This window comes from Peromyscus californicus, unplaced genomic scaffold (genome assembly GCF_007827085.1).
Source record: "Peromyscus californicus insignis strain IS unplaced genomic scaffold, ASM782708v3 Scaffold_9__1_contigs__length_137607984, whole genome shotgun sequence".
Classification (NCBI taxonomy): Eukaryota; Metazoa; Chordata; class Mammalia; order Rodentia; family Cricetidae; genus Peromyscus; species Peromyscus californicus.
Window position 1 is genome coordinate 58917424 of NW_026294617.1, and position 22288 is coordinate 58939711.

The window sequence follows — 22288 nt, forward strand, 5'->3', positions numbered from 1 at the left end:
ATGAGTGAGCATAGGCCCCTGAGCAACATAGTACACTTTCAATGTGCTCAACGTCACCAGGACCCCAGCACCAAGAAGCAACTCAGTTATGCAACTGGATGTTTGATGTCACCCACCACCACCACCACCACCAAACAAAATAACCTGACTCTAGGACCAGGCTTGGAGTCTCTGTACCCTTATCAAAGGGAGGGATGGTGAGCAGTCATGTAACTACAGGCAGACCCCTCACTGCATGAGAAGGGGGTGATGAACCCAGTCTTGCCTGCCTACTGCCTTCTCACCTCTGAGCAGGAACAGGGAGGGCCACCTGAGGTGTTACCTTCCCAGAGTTCTTTCAGCTTCTACTGTGTCATGTTGGTCCTTGTCACCCCATGCTGTCTTAGTAGACAAGAGCAACTCTGTGGCGTCTTGCCCCACAGTGTCTGGGGAGGAAAGAGTAGCAATGTTCCTGGCCTTTGGGCCTCTAATCTAGGCCCCCAGTGGCCTCTTGGGTGTGGTGTGAAGCAATACCAGCTGTCTGGCTCTGCACACCGGCCTGAGCATATCCCCCACAGCTAAGCCAGCAGGGCCCCAGGACACTCAACCCCATCTAAGAGGACACCACATTCACTTGGAGGAAACACCTGGGAGGGAGCAAGTTTTCCACCTGGAGTTCCAAGGAGTTGAATTCCAGGCCTCGGATTCTAAAAACTTCTTCGCTCTAACGGCTTCAAAATCTAAGGGAATTAATTGGTCTCAGGGCAACAAGCCTGAGGAAGCCCGGATGGGCAGCAGCCTGGAGCTGGACTCTTACATGCCAGGGATGAGAGACACAGAGCCAGGAGTAAGATGGAAATAGGACAGTTTGAGGGACTAGGGGGACCAGGGAGAGAGTTCTGTGGGTCGCCATACTAACTTTTAGTGGAAGGTGTGGGAGATAGGAAATTAAAAAGAATTTTTTAAAATGTGTACATCTAATAATTACGAATTACTAACTAGGAGATAAACGCAAACTAAGGAGGTATACAAACTAAAACTTAAGAATCCCCTACATGGCCTGGGGAGATGGTCCAGTGAGTAGGTAAGACGCTTGCTGTGAAAGCGTGAGTGAAGCAGGCAAGCACAGTGAACAGCACAGCAACCTGGACTCCACTCGGCCTGGGCTAGACGCACAAAAATGCATCTGACCCCCTAAGACCCACACCTGCTTACACTGTACACACACCCTCTTCTAACACCGCACCTAACACACCGCGGGCAACCTAGGACACCCACCTGCATCGAAGGCTGTATTATATCTACACCCTACTCCAAGTAATAATGACTTTCTCCTCCTTTTGACAACCATCAAAAACTCTGTTTCCATGGACAGTTTCTTTGTTAAAAAAAAAAAAAATAGGGGGCTGATCCAGAGTAAAGCAAACCTTGAGTGAACATTTAGGGAGACCCACTATTTACCATCTTATGTCTGTGTATAATTGGGAATGTATATGATTAAAATCAGATGCACCATGGGAAGTAGTAAACAATGGCTTATGCAATTTAAGCCAGCCAGTGACAACACAGAACCATCAGGCTACACCCCTTCACAACCATGCCCCCCCACACCCCTTCACAACCATGCCCCGCCCCCTGCACACTATAAAAGGAAAGCCTGCCAAATAAAACTCACGATCCCTGAATACTTTCATTCATGTGGCTGCTGCTACTCTGACAATATATTCTGAACTGAATAAAGTTCTCTTGCAACTTTGCAATCTGTGTGTGCTCATTTCATTCTGGAGCAAGATGCCAAGAAATCTGGAAATAACCAGCTCAAAGTCCAACTGGTAACATGAGGACGTGAGTTCAGACCCCACATAAAAAGGAGCTGGGCAGGGCGGCACGGTCTATAACCCGGCAGGCAGACTACCCAAAACAGGGAACTCCATCACAGAGAGACTCTCTCAAAAAGTACAGTAAAGAGTGAGTAAAGGAATACACATGACATAGACCGTTAGCCATGCACTCGGGTGAGTTCACCTACACACACACACACACACACACACACACACACACACACACACACACACACACAGAAACACAAAACAGTAAAATCAGATAATCCCACAAATGAAATTCAAACCCCACCACCACCACCACCACACGACCAGGGTGCTTCCTGCAGACGCGAATGCTAACCCTTTAAAAAGGAGCATGTAAGACAGGCGTGGTGGTGCACACCTTTGATTCCAGCACTCGGGAGGCAGAGGCAGGTGGATCTCTGTGAGTTCGAGGCCAGCCTGGTCTACAGAGCGAGTTCCAGAACAACTAAAGCGGCATAGTGAGACCCTGTCTCAAAATAAATGACATAAAAAGGAGCAAACCAGAGTGAGGAGACAGAGCTGCACTAGGGCACCAGCAGAGCTTGAAAAGTGTGGAGGTTAGTTGGTGACGGAGACCCAAGAGTGTCAGCGTTAGTGTGGAGAACCGACAATGAACTAACACCTCTGGCCAACTTGAGTCATCCCTTCAGAAAGATCAAAGCAAGCCTAGCAGCAGCTTACCCAGAGGGCAATGCGGGGACCACTGTTTTCAGCCACAAGTATGACTCTTAGTAATTCCCAGCCACATGAATGGGCTCATCTGACAATGCTTTGGAATTTTTGTCTCTAACACAACATCCAAGCTGGTCCAAACAGCATTCTTCTTGGTGCAACTACACTCATCTAATCAACTCAGAAAAGCAAAAAGGAACCTAGAGTCTTACCTCACAGTATAGTTGGAGGGGAAGGAGGAGAATGCGTGTAGGTTCCTATTTCTAATCAGGCGTTTCACTATCATCGCAGAGGAATATTTGTTTATCCATTAAGCTAAAAAGAAAACTTGGAGAAATTCTGATAACCTTCCAGAGCAGACAATAAAAGGATTAGGCCTTTTTTTTAACATATTCAAAGTATCCCATATATTATGAAAACTATAAGATAAATTGCATGGCACAGGCCTGTAATCCCAGCGATCTGGGACAGGCGGAGTTCAGGTTTAAGGGCTGACTGGGTGGCAGAGGTGGAGGATTTGCCTAGTCTGTGAGATCCCAGGTTCAATCTCAGGTACCGCAAAAATAAGAAGAGTAGTGGCGATGACAGAGGAGCAGGAAAGTAAGTGGCAAGATTCTGAGTGACATGGCTGAGACCTCCTTATCTCTCCTAAGAACTTCCACCCAGTTTAATAAGGGGGACAGTCAGTTTCACACCTTACTTACTGGAAAAGCTAGGGGGTTTTCCTCTCTCTGGATGCCATTTTGTAATGTTCCCATCAACTTCCTAAAACTCATTCAATGTTTAATATTTATTCCCATCCTTTAAAATAAAAATAGCAGAAATGCACAAAATGCTATCCCTATACCTGCGGTGGTGCTTAAGCTGGATGGGTTTTCAGTGCTGTCCAGAGACTACATCAGCTATGCCTTCGGAACTAACTGCGGTAGGAGGCAAAACCATCAAGACCGATGATCCATCCCAAGGAAAGTTCACGTGGCTGAAAAGAAGGTGAACGCTGGAAGAAGTGTTTACCAATGCTGGCTCTGGTACTTGGAGCATCATAGCAAGTTCCTCCCTGGTGTTAGCTGTGAGGTGGACTCACCATCACTGGACCACATGGCCGCCAAACTCTATCAGTGCTTCTCCTTCCCAGCCACCACAAAGCCCATTCTCTCAACTAAGTCATTTCACTTCTAATCTCCAAATCCCACCAGAACTGTCTCCAGTCTTGACATCCACTGATATAATTCATTGGCATGGCTTGTGCAAATTACAACGATAATTATTTAAAAGAGATCTTTGTGGCTGCCGAGAAGCTGTAAAGACCCCACGGCACATAAAGACTCGCTCTCACAGCGCAGGAAGACATGCTCCCATTGCACACTGCAACAAAAACAGAGCATAAACTCGGGGGAGTTCTGTGTGGACACAGAGAAATGTAAACAATTTAATAAAAAGCAAATCCTTATCTCTGAGTTCGATTTCAAGGTTTTGACAATATGCCTACAATCATTATAATTAAGTAGCTATACAATACCTGAACACAAGCTAAACAAAAATTAGGGGGTTCTGGGATACAACACAGTATTGATCTTGAGCAGAGAGAGCACCTGATGTATGCCAGATTTATGGAGCCTGGTTTATGTGATGGACTTAAACAACCCATTATTTTGTATTTGTTTTGTTTTGTTTTTTTTAATAATGAAAAGCCTAATTCAGGAAACTGTATTAAACTATTTACTTATTTTTAAATTTCTGGAAAACTGGGGTAAGTTCAAGAAAGACCAGAAAGCAGCAAATAACCTAGACGAAAATGTTTCCTCCCTATGAGTAAAAGTATATGACCTGGAAATAACCACATTGGCTGTCGGTTAGATAGACAGGTAGATAAATAGACACACTACATGGATGGATGGATGGATGGATGGATGGATGGATGGATGGATGGATGGATGGATGGATGGATGCCTGATATCATTAAGAAGCTTTTACAGTTTTGTTCATAAAGGTATTGGTGGATCTGAGTGGTGGTACACACCTGTACTCAGAGCATTCAGAAAACTGAGGCAGGAGGATGAAGAATTCCAGCCAGTCTAGGCTACCTAACTCCATATCAAAAAAGAAAAGAAAAAAAAAAACTAACAATAATAATAATAAAAACAGTAACGGTGCTAGTTTGGAAATCGACTCCCTCTTCCCCACAGTGTATTTGCAACATGGACCAAGAGATAGTTCAGAGAGTTATTAAAGCTTTGGTCCTTCCTTGGCCATATTTGGGAAGAAAAAGTAACTGAGGAAGAAAAAAGAGCTTTGTTTCTGCTGTTTCTAAATAACAGTGAGATTATGTCATACCCCCCTACCCACTTCTTGTAGCTCCCCAGCTCAGATTTCAAGCTTATAATCCGAGGAGATGGATTAAATCCCTGAACCCTGCATCAGCTAGAGCTCTCTTCTGAAGCTCAAGAGACACAACTGGACGCAGCAAGACAGCAACACAAAAGCCAAAGTAAGACTGTAGCAATCCACATCCACACACACTTCAAGCTCCCAGTGACCTTCCCCGCTCACTGCCCTCCTCCCCAGCCTCAACCCGTCTCTTAAAACAGCACTACCTAACATGTACAAAATGCAAGTACCTGTCCTTTCCCCGCATCATAACTGCTCATGCAAAATCACAAAATAAGAGAAAAACACAAAATCATTAATTCTGAGGTAAAACCTGAGCCACTGCTGGGCCCTCTTCCTCCCAGATCTGTGTGTTCATTAAAACTAGTGTAGCTCTGTTTTCACTTCCAAGTGGCTTCCAGTTGAACCTACTCACTTAGTCCAGAGAGGGCATGTGCAAGAGCCTGCTGTCCCCGACGTTCACATTCGTCCCTCATCTGCTGAACCATTTGCACAGGTACCCCGAATTCTACCGCCTAGACTAACAAGCCTTCAAGGACGCCCACTACACACGACACACCAAAAGTTCTCAATCAAACACAATAAGACTTTCCTGGCCTGTGCTAGCCAGAAGGCAAAGCATCAGAAGCATTTGTAAGCATTAGAGCAGTTAGCAGGGTATATATGCATATGAATATATGCAAAGTATGAGGGGAATGACATTTTCGGCAAGCCAACACTAATCTTGCTAAGAATTTCCTCCCTTTAAACAGGTAACTTCTGCATCCTCAACTTAAATTTTGTTTCATGAGTTTTCACTGTTATTATTGGCAATAGGAAGGACTAAAATTACTCATTTCTCTTTGAAGGCACTAGAGAAGAAAACAAAGCTAACGAATGCACAGAATTCTATTTCCTATTACTGGATATATCACTTTAATCAGCCAACAAGCAAAGTGTTTATTTCTAAGGTAACAAGTTTGTTTTCGGTGAAATGAAAAAAAAAAAATTCTATCAAGTTAAATTGCCTTGAGATAAACAAGGGATGGAAACTGCAAAATGCACCAAAAACAAATTTACAATATGGAGACATAATCAGAAACGAAGACAAAGAAAGGGTTTGTTCCGGATGGTCAACGGAGTCAGCTCCCCTCAACTGTGCCGTGCCCACTCCTCACCTCATCAATGACATAAAGTTATGTTCCACTTTGGGGGCAGGAGTGGAAACGGTGCTCAGGAGTAACCCCCAGGCCACAATTCCCCGGGCATTTGCATGTTATCCTGGGGCATCTAAGAGGCAAGCCTGGCCTGTCAACAGCTCAGCTCAGTCTCCGCAGGGTGAGAGCAGCCACAGATGTGGAAAAAGAGCTTAAGAGCCCTAAGAACACTGCACACGAACACCTGCTTCAGGGTTTGCCAAAGCTTGCTCACCTCCATCAAAGGGACTGATCAATTTTCCAACCCTTGTTGGCTTTGTCCCCAAGACGTGGAGAAATTTACTTAATCTACCTTTGGTATTTATTTCCTTTCCTCGGGACTCCAAACTATATTGGGGAGTTCAGATCTGTTCTGAATGGTGAATTTCTTTTTTCTAATAAGAGTAAAAAGTGCAAGAGTTAAGACAGAGGAAGACAGCCAGTGCCAACCTTTGGCCTCCACGTGGACCTGCCCTGACAGAGACGTACACACAGACCCAAAAGGTTTTACTCGGTAAGAAGCTGCCTCCCTGTAAGTGGAGTCACCTTGGCGCAGATTTTCTGAAGCTGTCCTGCATGGGTAGTTCCACGAGCATTTAGTCAAGTGGGAGTTCTGGGCTCCCGTGACACTTCTCCTTTTCAGAATTGTAGAACTATTTTCACATCTTGACTGCTACAAAGAATAGTTTAATGACACAACTAAATTAGAAAATTTAGGTTTTGTTTCTAGATTCAACTTTCTGGTTGTTTCTTAGAGAATGAAGCCTTGCAAGGTTCACTTTACTATTGAGGACCTTTTAAACTGTAGACTTGATTTACGTGTAAATAGGAATGCGGGGTAATCAGAAACATACTGCTATGCTCCAAATAGTCTTGTTACTTCCTTTTTACATATAAAAATATACTATATATTATATAGTATGCTATATATTATAAAATATGTGTTAATTTGGTAAAAATGTGAATCCTAATAAAATGTATTCTAGGCATTTTTATTTTTTTTTCAAATTTTAGTGAGAAACAATACTTAATATTCATTCCACTATTTTCCTTTTTTAACCTTATTTCCTGAGTCTCTCACTGAAGCTGGCCACCTGGGCTAGACCAGCTGCCCACTGAGCCAAAACAATAGCTCTGCCTCTGCCTACCCAGCTCTGTAATCTCAGCCACACCCATCTTTTTACAAGGGTGATGGGAACCTGAACCCATGCTCACACACTTGCTTTGGTTCATTTTCTACTGAGGACCCTTTAAATTGTAGTTTGATTTAAATGTAGTATGAATGGGGGGGTTTAAGAGACATATTGATATGTCCCAAAGAAGTCTTAGGTTATTTACTGGTTTGTATTATTTAAAAAATTTGCCGGGCGGTGGTGGCGCACGCCTTTAATCCCAGCACTCGGGAGGCAGAGCCAGGCGGATCTCTGTGAGTTTGGGGCCAGCCTGGGCTACCAAGTGAGTTCCAGGAAAAAGGCGCAAAGCTACACAGAGAAACCCTGTCTCGAAAAACCAAAAAAAAAAAAAAAAAAAAAATTGTTAAGATGTGAGTTTTAATCAATGTTTCTAGGTAATTTTTATCTATTTTTTACACTGAACTATTGAGCCATCTCCCCAGCCCTGGCTGCTATTTGTTTCTATGGAAGAGTACTTTCTGTAGACACTGAACCAAAAATGACTGTTCCTTTTTCACTTTTATTTAAGTGGCTATTAATAAATAAGTCTGTAATAATGTCTTCCTTACATCCATCAACTCTCAAGGAAAACAAGACCAAGTCCTTAAGCATGTATTAGCTCCAATTTTGCCTAAGAGGTACTCAGCACTGAGCCTTAAGGATGAACACTAATCCCAGCCCAATAAGCAGTACTCTAGTAAGGCTAATTGGTGAGCTTCGAGTTAATCTGCTGAAGACAAGAAATGTTAGGTAAGAGTAGAGGCCATTTATCCTCTTTACATATTCTGTTTTCAAAGAGTGTGTTCTGGTGGGGCCTCGGATGTGCCAGAAACATGGCCCTTGTTTAGACAAAGAAAATTTTGTGAAGGCTCAGTCCTCTATTTTACCAGCAGCCTTTCTTAGCCATTAGCTTCTAATAGCAAACTAATCCCACTACAAACCACTAAGAGCAGTTTATCTATGTGTCAGGAAAACGTTTACGGTAGGATGCACTACAAACAGAAATATCAACACACACACACACACACACACACACACACACACACACACACACGATGGAGGGAGGGGGAAGTAGTCCAGGCTGGGTAGCACAGGCCTGTAAATTCCAGCTACTTCGGCACCTGGGGCAGGCAGATGGCAAGTTCAAGGGATGCCTGGGCTAGAGAAAGAGCCAGCATGGGCAACGTAGTGAAACTGTCTCAAAATAAAAGGTAAAAAGAGGGCTGACAATATGGCAAAGTAGACATCTGCCTATCATGTGTGAAACCCCAGGTTCAACCATAGCAAAAGACAAAGATAAAGACAGGGAGACACAGAGACCGAGTGGGGAGAGAAGGAGGGGGGATTTACAAGTTTTAAAAACAGAATCAATCTGAAGCAAAAGGAATTGCTTTAGAAATACCATAAGTCAGTATTTTCTCTTCTCTATGTGTGTTCATGTGCAGGGCGTGTACATGTTCACATGAGTATGTGTTCGTGTGTGTGAAGGCCAAAACTTGACTTCAGGTGTATCCCTTGACCATTCTCCACCGTATTTTTTGAGTCATTAACTCAACTAGGATGGCTGGCCAATGAGTTTCAGAGCCCTGCCTATCTCTGCCTCCCTGGCACTGGGGTGACAAATGTGGTGGTGTTATGTTCCCCAAAATATTGTGCACGCTAATAAACTTATCTGGGGTCAGGGACAGAACAGCCACAATATTAAACAGAGGTTAGGCAGTGGGAGCACACGCCTTTAATCCTAGCATTCCAGAGGCAGAAATCCCTCTGGATCTCTGTGAGTTCAAGGCCACATTGGAAACAGCCAGGCATGGTGACACATGCCTTTAATCCCAGGGAGTGATGGCAGATAGCAGAAAGGTATATAAGGCGTGAAGACCAGGAACTAGCAGCATTTGGCTGGTTAAGCTTTCAGGCTTTCGAGCAGCAGTTCAGCTGAGATTCATTCTAGATGAGGACTCAGGCTTCCAATCTGAGGAAAGAGGATCAGCTGAGGAACTGGCGAGGCGAGGTAGCTGTGGCTTGTTCTGCTTCTCTGATCTTCCAGCGTTCACCCCAATACCTGGCCCACGGTTTGATTTTATTAATAAGACTCTCTAAGATTCATGCTACAGACAAATGCATGCCACCAAGCCTGGCCTTTGGTTTGGTTTGTTTGGTTTTTATGTAGGTGCTGGGGATCCTAACTCAGACCCTCACACGTATACATTTTACTGATTGAGCCATATTTCCATCCTTAAATCTGTATTTTGTATTTTTAAAACAATACATGACATGTTTAGAACCCAATTATCACAGAAATCACTGGGTTATAAGTAAATATTTACAGACGTTGCTCATCTACTAGTGTATGTATCCCTCTCTTTAAACAAGAGAGTGAAATTCTGAAAATAAACATATACCTAAGAGAATCAAGTAGTCGAATACATCCACATGATTCTGTTACTGAGCTACATTAATGCAGCTCTGTAATCCAATAAGACTTTCAAAGCAGTCTCCAGAGAATCACTGCATAAATGTCCTACAATCATCTATTTCTTATGCAAAGTAAATTGGACAAATACTATCTGCTCACAGTATCCATTAATCTTAATCTCTTTCTTCCCTGCCCTTCCATATTAGAGGCTTTAAAACGCTCAAATATCCGACATCCTTTGCAAGTCAAGAGTATCCACTGGCAAAGCTCTGGCCAGCAACAAGAACTTACACTAGACCTTGCAAAATAAAGACAGGGCTGGGTGTATGGCTATTGGTAGTGTTTCTCTAGGAGGGAGGCCATGGATAGGGGGCAGGGGTATTCATGAGAATACAGATGATGAAAAACAAAACCTATGCCAAAAGGGTTCCCGATCCTTCCCTTTCCCAGTCGGCAGCACAACCTTGAACCTGTGACTTGAGGGCTACGTCATCATGTGATCCTTAAGCACAACCTGGCACTACTCAGCCACCAGCCATTATACATTTAATGTCGGGTAACCTGAAGACACATATAATTCTAATGTAATCAATGCTATACTCAAGTCTACCTAATCAACTTATGCTATAAATCACTCAGGAGAATAAACTATGAGATAAAATAATAATAAAAGGTTATCTATGGAAAAAGTATGCTCAGAGTAGTAAGTGCCAAATGCTGAAGAACAGAAACAAGGACAAATACGTTTCACACCCGCCACTCCAGAGGCTGTTGCCACACACTAACATATCTGATCTTCACAACAAACGGAGATTGTACCATCATTATTTCTGCCCACTGTCAATTTCTCCTCAATCTTTAACAAAGGGCTAGAAAGAAAGCTTACTGCTCTCGAGAGGAAGCCTAACTCAATCAATCCCCAGCACCCATGTCAGGCACTCACAATGCCTGTAATTCCAGCTTCAGGGGAGACAACACTCTGTCGTTACTCGCGTGCAACATGCCCCGCACATACATGTATGCAGAATTCAAAACTAAAAGCAATTCATCTTCTAAAAATCACTGACAAAAACACAACTAGCCAGGTGAGAGAAAGCTGACGGTTTATTCTGAAATTACCATCTTCTGCTTTTATAAAGTAAGAGAGTAAAATGTTGCTCGGTAAATGAACAACATTTATAAAGGACATCAAGCTTGCCCTTATTCTAACAAGCTTAGATGGCAAATCATGCATGTGGCAAGCCAATGTCAGGGCCACACTGTGTTAGGAGACTTTTAGTCCCTGCAGTCCCAAAGCCTGAGCCCCACCAAGGCTAAGACACCGGCTGGAGCCATAAAGCAGTGTGTTGACAAGTCCAGTCCAAACTGCCCTATTATAGGAAGAAACACACTGCAACAATTCCATGAACCAAATTAAAGATATAAATTCATAATTACAAAGGAAAACAACCATACCCGGTCACAGTCAAGAGCAAGGACTTTTAAAGTGAAATAGCTCGACGATGATGCCTGCCAGTTTTCTTAACGGTGCTATAGATTTAAACCACACCAGAGAAAACTGAATCAAGACAGGAATTCCCACCCATCCCAACTCAAGTCTCCAAGGAAGATTAGGGCTGGAGGTTCACATTTAGGAATTAGGAATTTGGGGTTCTCAAAGTACACTGGCTATGTCTAAAAGAAGTCTGTGGTATCCCAAATCCAAGGAATAAGCATGCATAAGATGTCTGTCTCCAAAGCTAGACCATCAATTTCTTTCAGCTCCACAAAAAATACCGTGGGGAATCAGATACCAGTAAATGGAAACAGAAATGCTGCCAATCTCCCTTACCTCAACTCTTGGCATTTTACGATACTGGACTTTAAGTATTCAACTCATTAGTTTCTGACACTCACTTCTACTTATTTGGATATATATAAATACGATCAAGTGGTTTCTTGATACAGTGTCTAAAAAATGGAATTAAGGTTACCACTCGGATACTTTTTACACGCGTTCCCTAATAAATGTGAATGTGTTTAAAAGAAAAAGTAACTGGGCGTGGGGGTGCGTGCCTGGAATCCCAGAGCTTGGGAGGTGAGGGCAAGATGATCAGTTTGAGGCCCACCTCAGCTCTGTAGACTACAAAGAATAAAAAATTAAATAGAAAGGAGAAGTCCTGTGTTCAATTCCTAATACTACTAACAGGGGTAAGTACTAACTACTACTACTGCAGTAATATAGGCCAGTAATTGCAGCATTGTGGAGGCTGAGCTGAGGAGTACAAATTCAAGGCCAGTCTGAGCTACATTGTGAGACTGTACCTGGAAACAAAATTTGCAAACCTATGTAGCTTGGGGGGGTGGGGACGACACCTCAAAAATGTTTTGCTTGGCAGAATTCAAATAATTAATTATATAAAAATAATCGAATGCTAAATAGATTTAGTTCATAACTCAATGTTCTGTCAAATGTAACTATTAAAACTATCAGCCGGGCGGTGGTGGCGCACGCCTTTAATCCCAGCACTCGGGAGGCAGAGCCAGGCGGATCTCTGTGAGTTCGAGGCCAGCCTGGGCTACCAAGTGAGTTCCAGGAAAAGGCGCAAAGCTACACAGAGAAACCCTGTCTCGAAAAAAACAAAAAACAAAAAACAAACAAACAACAAAAAAAACTATCAAGCAAAAAAAAAATTTTTAAATATATATGCTTAAGCCCATCATGGTGGCTCACATCTTGCACTCAGATGACTAAAAAGTGTCTGTAACTTCAGTTCCATGGGATCAAACACTCTCTTCTGGCCTCTATGAGCATTGGGCATGCACGCGGTAGACATTCATACATGCAGACAAAACACAGATTAAAAATAATAATAATAAGCCGGATGGTGGTGGCGCACGCCTTTAATCCCAGCACTCAGGAGGCAGAGGCAGGCGGATCTCTGTGAGTTCGAGGCCGGCCTGGTCTACAAAGGGAGTTCCAGGAAAGGCGCAAAGCTACACAGAGAAAACCTGTCTCGAAAAAACCAAAAATAATAATAATAATAATAACAACAACAAATCTAAAAACCAACGACAATAAATTTAACTTGTCTTGCCTGGTGGCACTGGCTTATGGATCCCAGGTACTCTGAGGCTGAGGCAGGACGACCATAAACTGAATATCTGTCTGAGCTACATACTGAGTTGAAGGCCAGCCTGAACAACTAAGACCCTGTTTCAAAAATGCAAAATCAACAACAACAACAAACACACAGAGGTGGGAATACAGCTCAGTGGCACAGTGTTTGCACTATATGCACAAAGGACCAAATTAGAAGACAGAAATAGAAAAATAAAAATTCAGATGAAAGATCCTGGGCTCCTCATTAACACTAAATCACCAATCAGGACAAAGATTACTGGAAACTTGGTGGTTCCTCTCCAGGATCACAAAGGGGCACCAAACATTATACATCCTTTCTTTAACTTTCAGTTTTGAAAAGTTTAGTCTAAAAAAGCTTTATAAGGGCTAGAAAGATGGCAAGTGTGAGGATGTGAGTTCAAATCGCCAGAAGCCAGGTAAAGTCAGAGAAGCCTATTATAATCCCAGAGCTTCTACCGCGAGATAAGGAGAAGACAGGAGAATACCCAGAAGCATGAGGACCAAACCCTGCCTCAAACAGGGTGAGAGAGGACAGGCTACTCCCGGGGTTAGCCTTTGACCTCCACACAGACACTCCTGCATATGCGTGTATACTCATGGACAGACGGACGGACACGGACGGACGGACGGACGGACGGATAGATACACACACACACACACACCAACTAACACCAAAGAAAAAGTTGTATAAGATAGTTCAGGGAGCCCATGTCCACTACAATGAGGCCCCCTTAGGGCAGTGGTTCTCAACCTATAGGTTGTAACCCCTTTGGGGGTCAAATATTAGTTATTCTGCATATCAGATATTTACATTACGATTCAAAACAGCAGCAAAATTAAAGTTATGAAGTAGCAATGAAATAATTTTATGGTTTGGGGTCACAACATGAACTATATTAAAGGGTTGCAAGGATTAAGAAGGTTGAGAACTGCTGCCTTAGGGTAACATCTAAAACAAGTATAAGAAAATTTAAATATTCAGATTTCACCTGACAGTATTAAGTTTTTTGTTTGTGGCCCGAAATCCATAATTCCACACTGCATTTGGTTAGACATAACATTTCACTCTCTTCCAACCTGTGACAACTTGTGTGTTTCTTCAATCTACATACCTTCAACACTTCCAGAAAGTACTGCCCAATTGTTTCACATCAAGTTTGGATCTGTCTGATGTTTTCTGAAACTGAGTTTTGTTTTGTTTTTTTTTTAAGATTTTTATTTTATTTTATGTATGTGTTTTGCCTGCTTGTAAGTGCACTATACGCAACCAAGTCTGGTGCCCATGGTGGCCGCAAGAGGGCCCTGGATCCCCTGAAACTGGAGTTACAGATGGCTGTGAGCTACCATGTCGGTTCTAGGAATTGAACCCTGGCCCTCCGAAAGAGCAGTATATACTCGTAACTGCTGACCCATCTCTCCAGCCTCCTGAAATTGATTCTTCTTCTTCAGTTTTATGGGTTTTGGTTTTTTGTTTTTTGTTTTTTTTTTTTTCAGAGAGAATCTTCACTCAGGAATCCTGGCTGGTTGTTGCTTGTCAACAGGCTGGCATCAAACTTTGTGGGAACGCTCCAGCCTCAACTCAGCCTCTTCTAGGTCAGGAGTGTCCAATTCTTTGTCGAAGGCCACTCATATTCTCCATGCATCTTATCAGGGAACAAATGGTGCATATACAGCTCATTGCTGGGGCTTCTCAATTCTGTCTACCAGAAAGAATCACATACACAGAGCCACCATTTGCTGGCTGTACCTGTTCAATAGCCTGCACCCATCCGAATTACCTGATCAACTGCAGGATTCAGTGTTTGTGTTCAAACAACTCTTATTTCAGGCAGATGTTGGTGAAGAGGCAGTGTATTTGACTCCAAGAAACCTTCTTTTACTTAATAGCAAGCAGTCCCAAAGCACAGGAGTAGCCATGCTGGCAATTTTATTATAGCATATTGCTATAACTGCTCTGTTTTATTACGGGTTATCATTGTGAATCTCGATCTGGATCTAATTTATAAATTAAGTTTTATTACAGGTGTGAAGGTAGAGGGGGAAAATGTACAAGAAGTTCTGACGCTATCTGTAGTCCTAATCATCCTCTCAGTTCTTGGAATAGAAAAGTAAGGCCTACCGGAAGTCCACAGGACTTCCTTCTGATCTTTTTAAAGTCCAGTTGATGTACATTAAGTGATTTCTTGAATGAAAGACCAATAATGACTAAGGCTACTTTTACTACTTGCATCACTACCAAAAAGAAAAAAATTATAGCATTCTATAGCTATCCCACATGCTCACATTATAGCAGCTACTGCTCATCCAAGACATGACCTTAGGTCCATGTTGCATGAACGTTATATAACTCCCTCTTCCCATCCCAACTGAAAGCCATCTGGCCAATCCCAGATATCACTGGAACTAGGAACGTAGGGCCAAATCATTTAGTGACAATGGTAGAAACTTGAAGTCGGTCCCAGAAAGTCCCACACTGAATGATTTCATCTATGTAATGTTTTGAAACAACAAAATTATAGAAAAAAAAAAAAAAAAAAAAAAAAAAAAGCAGATTACTAGCTGCCAGAAGTAGGGACAGAAGTGGTTATTAGAAACATGAAGAAATCCCAGGACGGCAGTGCATGCCTGTAAATATTAGCACTTCAAGCTTACCCTCTGCTATGTGGTGCTTTTGAGATCGACCTGGGCTACACAAGACCCTGTCTCAAAAATTTAAAAAAAAAAAAAAGTCAAATAATGACAAGTGGAGCCCCTCTGTTTCCTCCGTTGTACAGATACTGCTCTGTACTGTCACTGAATCACACCACAGTCCTAGTGGTGACACCACACCATCGCTTCACCAGATGCCACTTACAAATGGCTACACAGCACTTCTCCGTTATGCAACTGTCCCAAGTAAGCAGTTCAATAGCAGAAATGAAGCCCGACCCAGTGGCACATCCTCATAACCCTGTAATGCCAGCACTCACGAGGGGAAGCAGAAGCATCATGTTATAGGCCAGCTTGGGCTACACACTGAACCCCTGCCTCAAAAAACAAAAAACAAAAACCCATGATTTAACAGACAAAACCAACCTGACGCCAACAGGCCACACGCATCTCAGGACGGGTATGAAGGCAGCCCAACACATCTGTGGACGGCATAACGCCTCAATGTCAAAACACCGCGGGCATCCCACCTTGCCCCTCCACAAGCCCTAGCCCACCAACACTTGCACTCAACATAACGTTCCAAAGATTGATGGAGAAAACAGAAATACCTGACTGCAGCAAGTAGCACACTTCATACAGTTCCGTAATGATGAATTATCGTGTAAGCTCAGAAACAAGGGTTCCTTTTGCCCTCAAAAATAGAGAAATCAGCACAATTAACATAGTAGTACTCTTACTTTCACCCACCCACAAAAGGTGATGGATGTACACACTAGCATATTTTGACTACCTACGGCTCTCTAACCTCTAACTATGACAAAGCAACCAAAGGATGATACAATGCGCTACAAATCTCTGCTATTCCTCCTCATGCACCAACATCACCAAAGCAAAACATGGCACTGAGGCGTGCTACAACTACGGTTTGGATGTTGAATGGTCCCTCCAGGCCTGTTGAAGGCTTGCCCCAGAAAACACTATTGAGAGGTGGTAGACTTGCAGGACGTGGGGGTCCAATGGGAGGTCTCCAAGGTCTCCAGCCCTCAAAAAAGGGCTCCGAGGACCCCAGCTCCTCCCTCTCTCATTGCTTCCTGACCCAAAGATGGGGATGTGTTCCTGTATCACCATCTGGAAGCCCACCAGAGCCCTAAAAAAGCAGCAGGTCGACCTAATCATGGACTTCTACAGCTGAGCCAAAACAAACCTGTTCAGGTGTTTGTTTCAAAGACACAAAGTTGATTAAGGAAGAAGAGTGTAGCAACTGTTCTCAAACACTAGCTACAATCATTATTACACTGTATCACCAGCACTCAGTGCGTTTCCACATAACACACTCAGTTTTACCGGATAAACTTCAGCACCCCCATCTCTCCCAACAGTGCTATGTTTAGAAATTACACCAAGAGCCGGGCGGTGGTGGCGCACGCCTTTAATCCCAGCACTCGGGAGGCAGAGCCAGGCGGATCTCTGTGAGTTCGAGGCCAGCCTGGACTACCAAGTGAGTTCCAGGAAAAGGCGCAAAGCTACACAGAGAAACCCTGTCTCGAAAAACCAAAAAAAAAAAAAAAAAAAAAAAAAAAGAAATTACACCAAGAAATACTATTGTATTTGGCATAACTATGGTAAGCCAGATGCAGATGGCCCCTTACTTTCGGGGTTCAATAGGATTTGTTTTGTTTTGTTTTACTTACAAAATGATACATGCACTCAGCAGAAACCCCCGCTTGAGGCAGGTTTTGAATTCTGACCTTTCCTGGACCAGTATTCTCCTAGGCCACAGTCATCATGAAGGTAAAGGGCAAGTGCTCAGCAGTACCGTGTTGTTAGAATGGGTATATTCAATACATTTTCAGTTTACCAAGGTGACCTACTTTATTTTGTTTCAGCTGTCATTAAGACAGTGAATTCCACTGAGTGATTTTCAAAAAAAACAAAAACAAAACTGTCCTGTACTCTTAGGAACTGTGACCGCTGCATTCCTAAGCATTAGCAACTAAGCCAAAAAAGGTTAGCCAAAAAGAAAAAAAAAAGTTTAATACTGAAAAATAAATATTACTAACTAGGAGGAGATGGGATGAGAATTATTTTACACACACCATTTTGAAAATAAATATTTAAACACATCACAGAAGCAATTTCAAAGGGCCTGAACTCAACAAGTTAATAAAAATAGTTTAACAAAAAAATTCATTGTATGAAGCCTTGGGGTATAATGCTGTTTGTAATTTATTTACATCTTTTAAACTTCATTAAATTGCCTTCGTGACCACAATTCTCATTTAAGTGATTAAAGACATAAGCCCAAATCACTGAATAAAACAGTTACTTAGCAATCCTGTTTTTCAACAGAGGTGCATTGAAAAGACAGAGGTGTATCAATCGAATGTTTATTGCTCATTCTTTTCAAGGGAGTACATTATTTTAGAATACAGGGCTCCATTGAGTAGAAGGAGGACAAGTTTCCAGACACACAATACGGAGTAAACCCTGGATTAAAGACATTTCCTCTTCTAAGAATATCAGGTGAAATAGTGGAAGCCTCTTGGCAAAGATCTCCGGTGATAACTTTTTCTTGTATTTCTCCTTACCATTCCCCCGTTTCCAAGGGCATGCCTAGAGTGGCTTGCTACTTCCCAGATACATACGAAGAGTTCTTCAGGGTCAAAATCCCTAAGACTCTCCAGGCCCAGATGCACTCCTCACCAACTGCTCAACTGCACTGGTGTGTAGTTATCAAAATTACTTCAAAGCAACTGACTGACCTAAATACAGAACTTGTCTTCAAAGAGTCTGGTCAAGGGCTAAGGTTAGCTAGGGAAAGGAGTGGGGAACTGAATCCAACAAGAATAAATAAATAAATGTTTTCTTTCATTCTTTTCAAGCACCTTCCGGTTTTGTCTGTCACACTCACTTTATCAAGTCAGTCCTGAGAAACTTGATACTCCACAGCAAACCTTCCCTAATTCTTGGTCTTCCCACTGTATCAAGCTATGCAACAATGCTGTTTTAATTATATTACAAAAACAAGCATCTGTGAGAATACACTGCGTATGGAAAACTCTCCACAGGTGCACCCACAGAGCATGTTTTCCTACTCAAGGAGCTCTCCAACTCCTAGATGAATTATTTCTGACAACTTAGGTAAGGATGGGACCGCATATTTCTAACCAGCTTTTCTTTAAAACCGATAAACAAGGGCAGGGGTTTGCACAAGTTGAAATGAACATCAGGGTTAACAGGCTGACCCTTGAGAATATTCACCGCTGTTGGGCAGGTTTCTCTGTTTGCTTCTCCTGAGGTCAGGTGGGGAAAAGACATACGGAGCATCAGGCCGTCAATGGCGCTTTCAGCTGGTCGGGTTAGCAGTCACCGCCAACTTTCACACTGGGCCAAGAGTCCTCCGCCGGGTCGGTTTCTAGACACCACTGGCACCAGAACAGGGAAGCCGAACAACGGTCCATTTACGTGGCCAAACCACAGGCTGGCTGTCAAAGTGGTGCATTTGTTTTTTCCAGACTTGTTTGGTGATCCCCCTACTCCACGCCCCACCTCCCCAGCCCTACACACACACACACACACACACACACACACACACACACACACACACACTAACACACACACCCCTGATAAGAGGTTCCATTGTTATTCTTCTAACTAAATTAACCTAGCACCCATTTCCCCCTCTCTGATTTCTACTACAGGCCTGTGACATCACTTTCTGACCAGCCTTGCTGGGCTCCACTGTCCTCTGCATGTGTCATTTCCCTTGGCACTTCAAACTCTGTTCTTGAAAGGAACCGAGGGTGCTCATGAAAGTTGCTTTAGCTGCACATTAAACTGGCCGTGCCTTTTCTAGAGCAGAAAATGGGTACAACTGGCCGTTTTAACAAATACTGATATGAAAGCACCACCAGCTGCACCACCACCACAGAAGGGACAAGATCAAAGGAGGGCATGCCCAGTTCCTGATTTAAAAAAACAAAAACCCTGCCCTTTAGAATAGGTACTTCTGGAGACACTTAAATGATCGTTCTTGTAAAATTATAGCCCATCTTCCACAGGTTTGGCAAATATGTAATCTATACACATTTCCCACATATGACAGCTCCATCAGGCAAAATAGAAAACCATCAAAAACAGTACCAGGTGCCATTCTTGGGGCCTGTCCAAAGGCAGCCAATGGAAGATTCTATTTTATTCTATTCCCTCGCCCATTAAATAATCATCATCAGAGACAGGCAGAATCTGGGTTTGGACAGATGGTATCCAACACCTCACAAGCAAAGCAACTTTTCTCAAGTATTAGATCCTCCCTGTATCCGCTGCTGGTCCCAAGGATCTGTAGACCTTATCTGCCTACAGGATTGGCAAGCAGGATCCCCTGTAGTCACCACCCCCAACATTTAGAGATATACGTCATTATCCAGTAAGCAAAAGAAATCAAACCACATTTTTATAACACTCCTCCTTCGCTAATCCAACCTAAGAAAATCAAATCCAGGCCACCAGCAATCCCTTCATTTAAAAATAAAAGAAACCTGAGGATAAACAAACGTATAAAGGTTAACCACTTATCTAATTTTGACAAGGTTGTGAAAACCCAAAGAATCTGCCCTGAGAGGAAAAGGGAATTGAATACGCCTGTTCTGCAGTTATGTCTACAACTGGAATTGAAAGCGCTAGCCAGCCTAGGTGTCAACTTTTTCCCTTTGCAACATCCCTCTTTCAAGAAAGTAAAGTGGTAAATAAAGACAGGCGCCTCAGTGTTCTACTTTATAAGGCCCACAACAGTTCCTTCTTACAGCTCATGAGACACCCCTAAACTCTAAAGATGGGACAGATGCAAGGGAGTGACTGAGCCTGCAGTCAGGGTGACAACAGTACCTGGCCGAGGAGGTGAGACCTGACCCCCAAGATTCAGAGCCCCGGGGGAGTAGGGCCGGAAAGAGACAAGCCCTATAGACAGCACCTAGTCCCGCAAACCCACGGGCAAGGTCAGCCACAGGGAGCGCAGCGTAAAGGGCAGCAAAGGAGAGAGGAACAATCGCAGAACGGTCTGAAAAGAATGCCCTTGGAAGTTGGGGCAGGGGAAGTCCTGGATGGGGGAAATGGACTGCTTCCCCAGCACCGGAGTGCCGGGGCACTGAAAGGGCGCAGTCTGCAGACATCCACCTCCCGGCGGCTAGCGGCGCGTCTCACCTGGGGGGTCCTCTCGGCGGGGTTCTTCATCACCGCTTGGCGGAAGCTATTATCCACGTAGGACGCCATCTCCCCCTGCGGGGCGCACCGGGACCGCTCCACACACTCGCCGGCCTCCCGGCCCAGCGCCACTGCCCGAGGTAAACCAGCCCAGGCGCGGGGCCGGGGCGCAGACAGCACGAGGATCCGTGCAGCCCGGAGCTGCTCTCCTCCTCGAGGCCCGCTGTCCGTGCACGGGAACTCGGCGACTGGCCGGCTGCGCTGGGGAACCGTCGCCGTGCGCGCTGGCCCCGGCGGGCCGAGTTATTTTTAGGGAGGTGCAAGCTACGGCGGGCGGGGCCTCTCCGGCGGGGCCCTAGCTCTCCGCGCTCCGGCCGCGCTCGCTCTGACGCGTCCCGGGTCTCGCGCGCCGGGCGGTCGGGAGGGAGGGTCGCGCGCTGAGCTTGCTGAGCCCGGCTCAGGTCTGGGCGCCACCGAGCCCGCTGGCCTCGGCCGCCGCGGCCGCGCCGCGCCTCCGTCTACTGTCGGCCGCGCCTCCCGACTGCTGCTGCATCCCCGCGGGCCGCGCAGCTCCGGCCGCCCGCCCCCATCGGCGCCCGAGCGCGGCTGCTCCCCGCGCGGCCCCCGCGCTCTTGGCAACTTTGTGCGTCGTCCGTGCAGCGGGCGGGCACGGCGGCCCGGGCGCGGGTTCCCGGCGGGCGCGAGGCCGAGAGCGGAGCGCGCAGCCCCGCCGAGCGTCTGCCCAGCCGCGACCGCCTCCTCTTCCCCGCCTCTTCCTTCTCCTGCGCCTCCGCGGCCGCCCGAGCCGCTCTTCAGGGAGGAAGCGGCCTCCGGGGCTTGTTGCTTTGTGCTGCAACCATGGTGAGGAGTGAGTGACGGGCCGGAGGCCAGTCGGAGGCCGCCGCATCATCGGGGGCGGAGCGCCCCGTGGCGCCGGCCCGCCCCCCTCGCTGGCCTGGCGGGGCCGCGCCCTCGCGACGAGCCGCGCTCTGCCGGGACCAGGTGGGACCAGGTGCGACGGGCGCCGGGGCGGTCGAGGCTGCTGCGACCGCCGATCCCGTAGCTGAGCAGCCGCACCTCGCCGCTCTGGCCTGGAACCCGCAGCCCTGGTCCCGCCGCACCCTGCCACCCTCTGCGCGGCCCCTCGCCCGCCCCGCCCGGAGCTGGAAGCTGACCCCACCCGGGAGAGGTCCCCGTGGCGACTCCGCTGCAGTGGCGGGTCTTCCGAAGCCTAGAACTGACTGGGGTTTTTGCTTCGGTGGCGATAAACCCTCCTTGGATTCTGGTCATTTGTTATGACTGCAAGGACAGAGTTGCCCTCCCGCCCTCCGCGCTCACTGACACCTAAGCCCTGAAATGACCCCTGTGTTAGGCAGATGGGAATGTGACTTTCCAACCCCAGACCTGGTACCGCCTCGCTCAGACAAGCACCAGGTTAGCCCGTCGTGGGTGACATGCCACGACGGCAAGTTCTCTGACATAATTAGGAACCTCTATTACTAGATTGGACTTTGCCTTCCACTGGGCAGAGCACCATCTCAGGACCGCGAGTTTCCAATCCGGACTTGCCCTGCACAAAGCCCATATTAGTGTGTTAAGATGTCCCTGCCCTTGCGGTTTCATCCCTCCCTGACCGGGCCTGA

General features: G+C 45.3%; 1 protein-coding gene across 2 annotated transcripts in view; it reads right to left on the reverse strand.

Moving 5' to 3' along the window:
- The window catches only part of Rapgef2 (Rap guanine nucleotide exchange factor 2), a 244689-nt gene extending 223485 nt beyond the window's left edge, over positions 1-21204 (reverse strand). Inside the window, exon 1 of one of the 2 annotated variants that reach the window (XM_052732160.1) lies at positions 20646-21204. In XM_052732160.1, coding sequence (XP_052588120.1) covers positions 20646-20714 — 69 coding nt within the window. In that variant the 5' untranslated portion in view covers positions 20715-21204. The remainder of the gene's footprint in view (positions 1-20645) is intronic. The other variant, XM_052732159.1, reaches the window with a different exon arrangement.
- Between the last annotated feature and the right edge of the window lie 1084 nt (positions 21205-22288).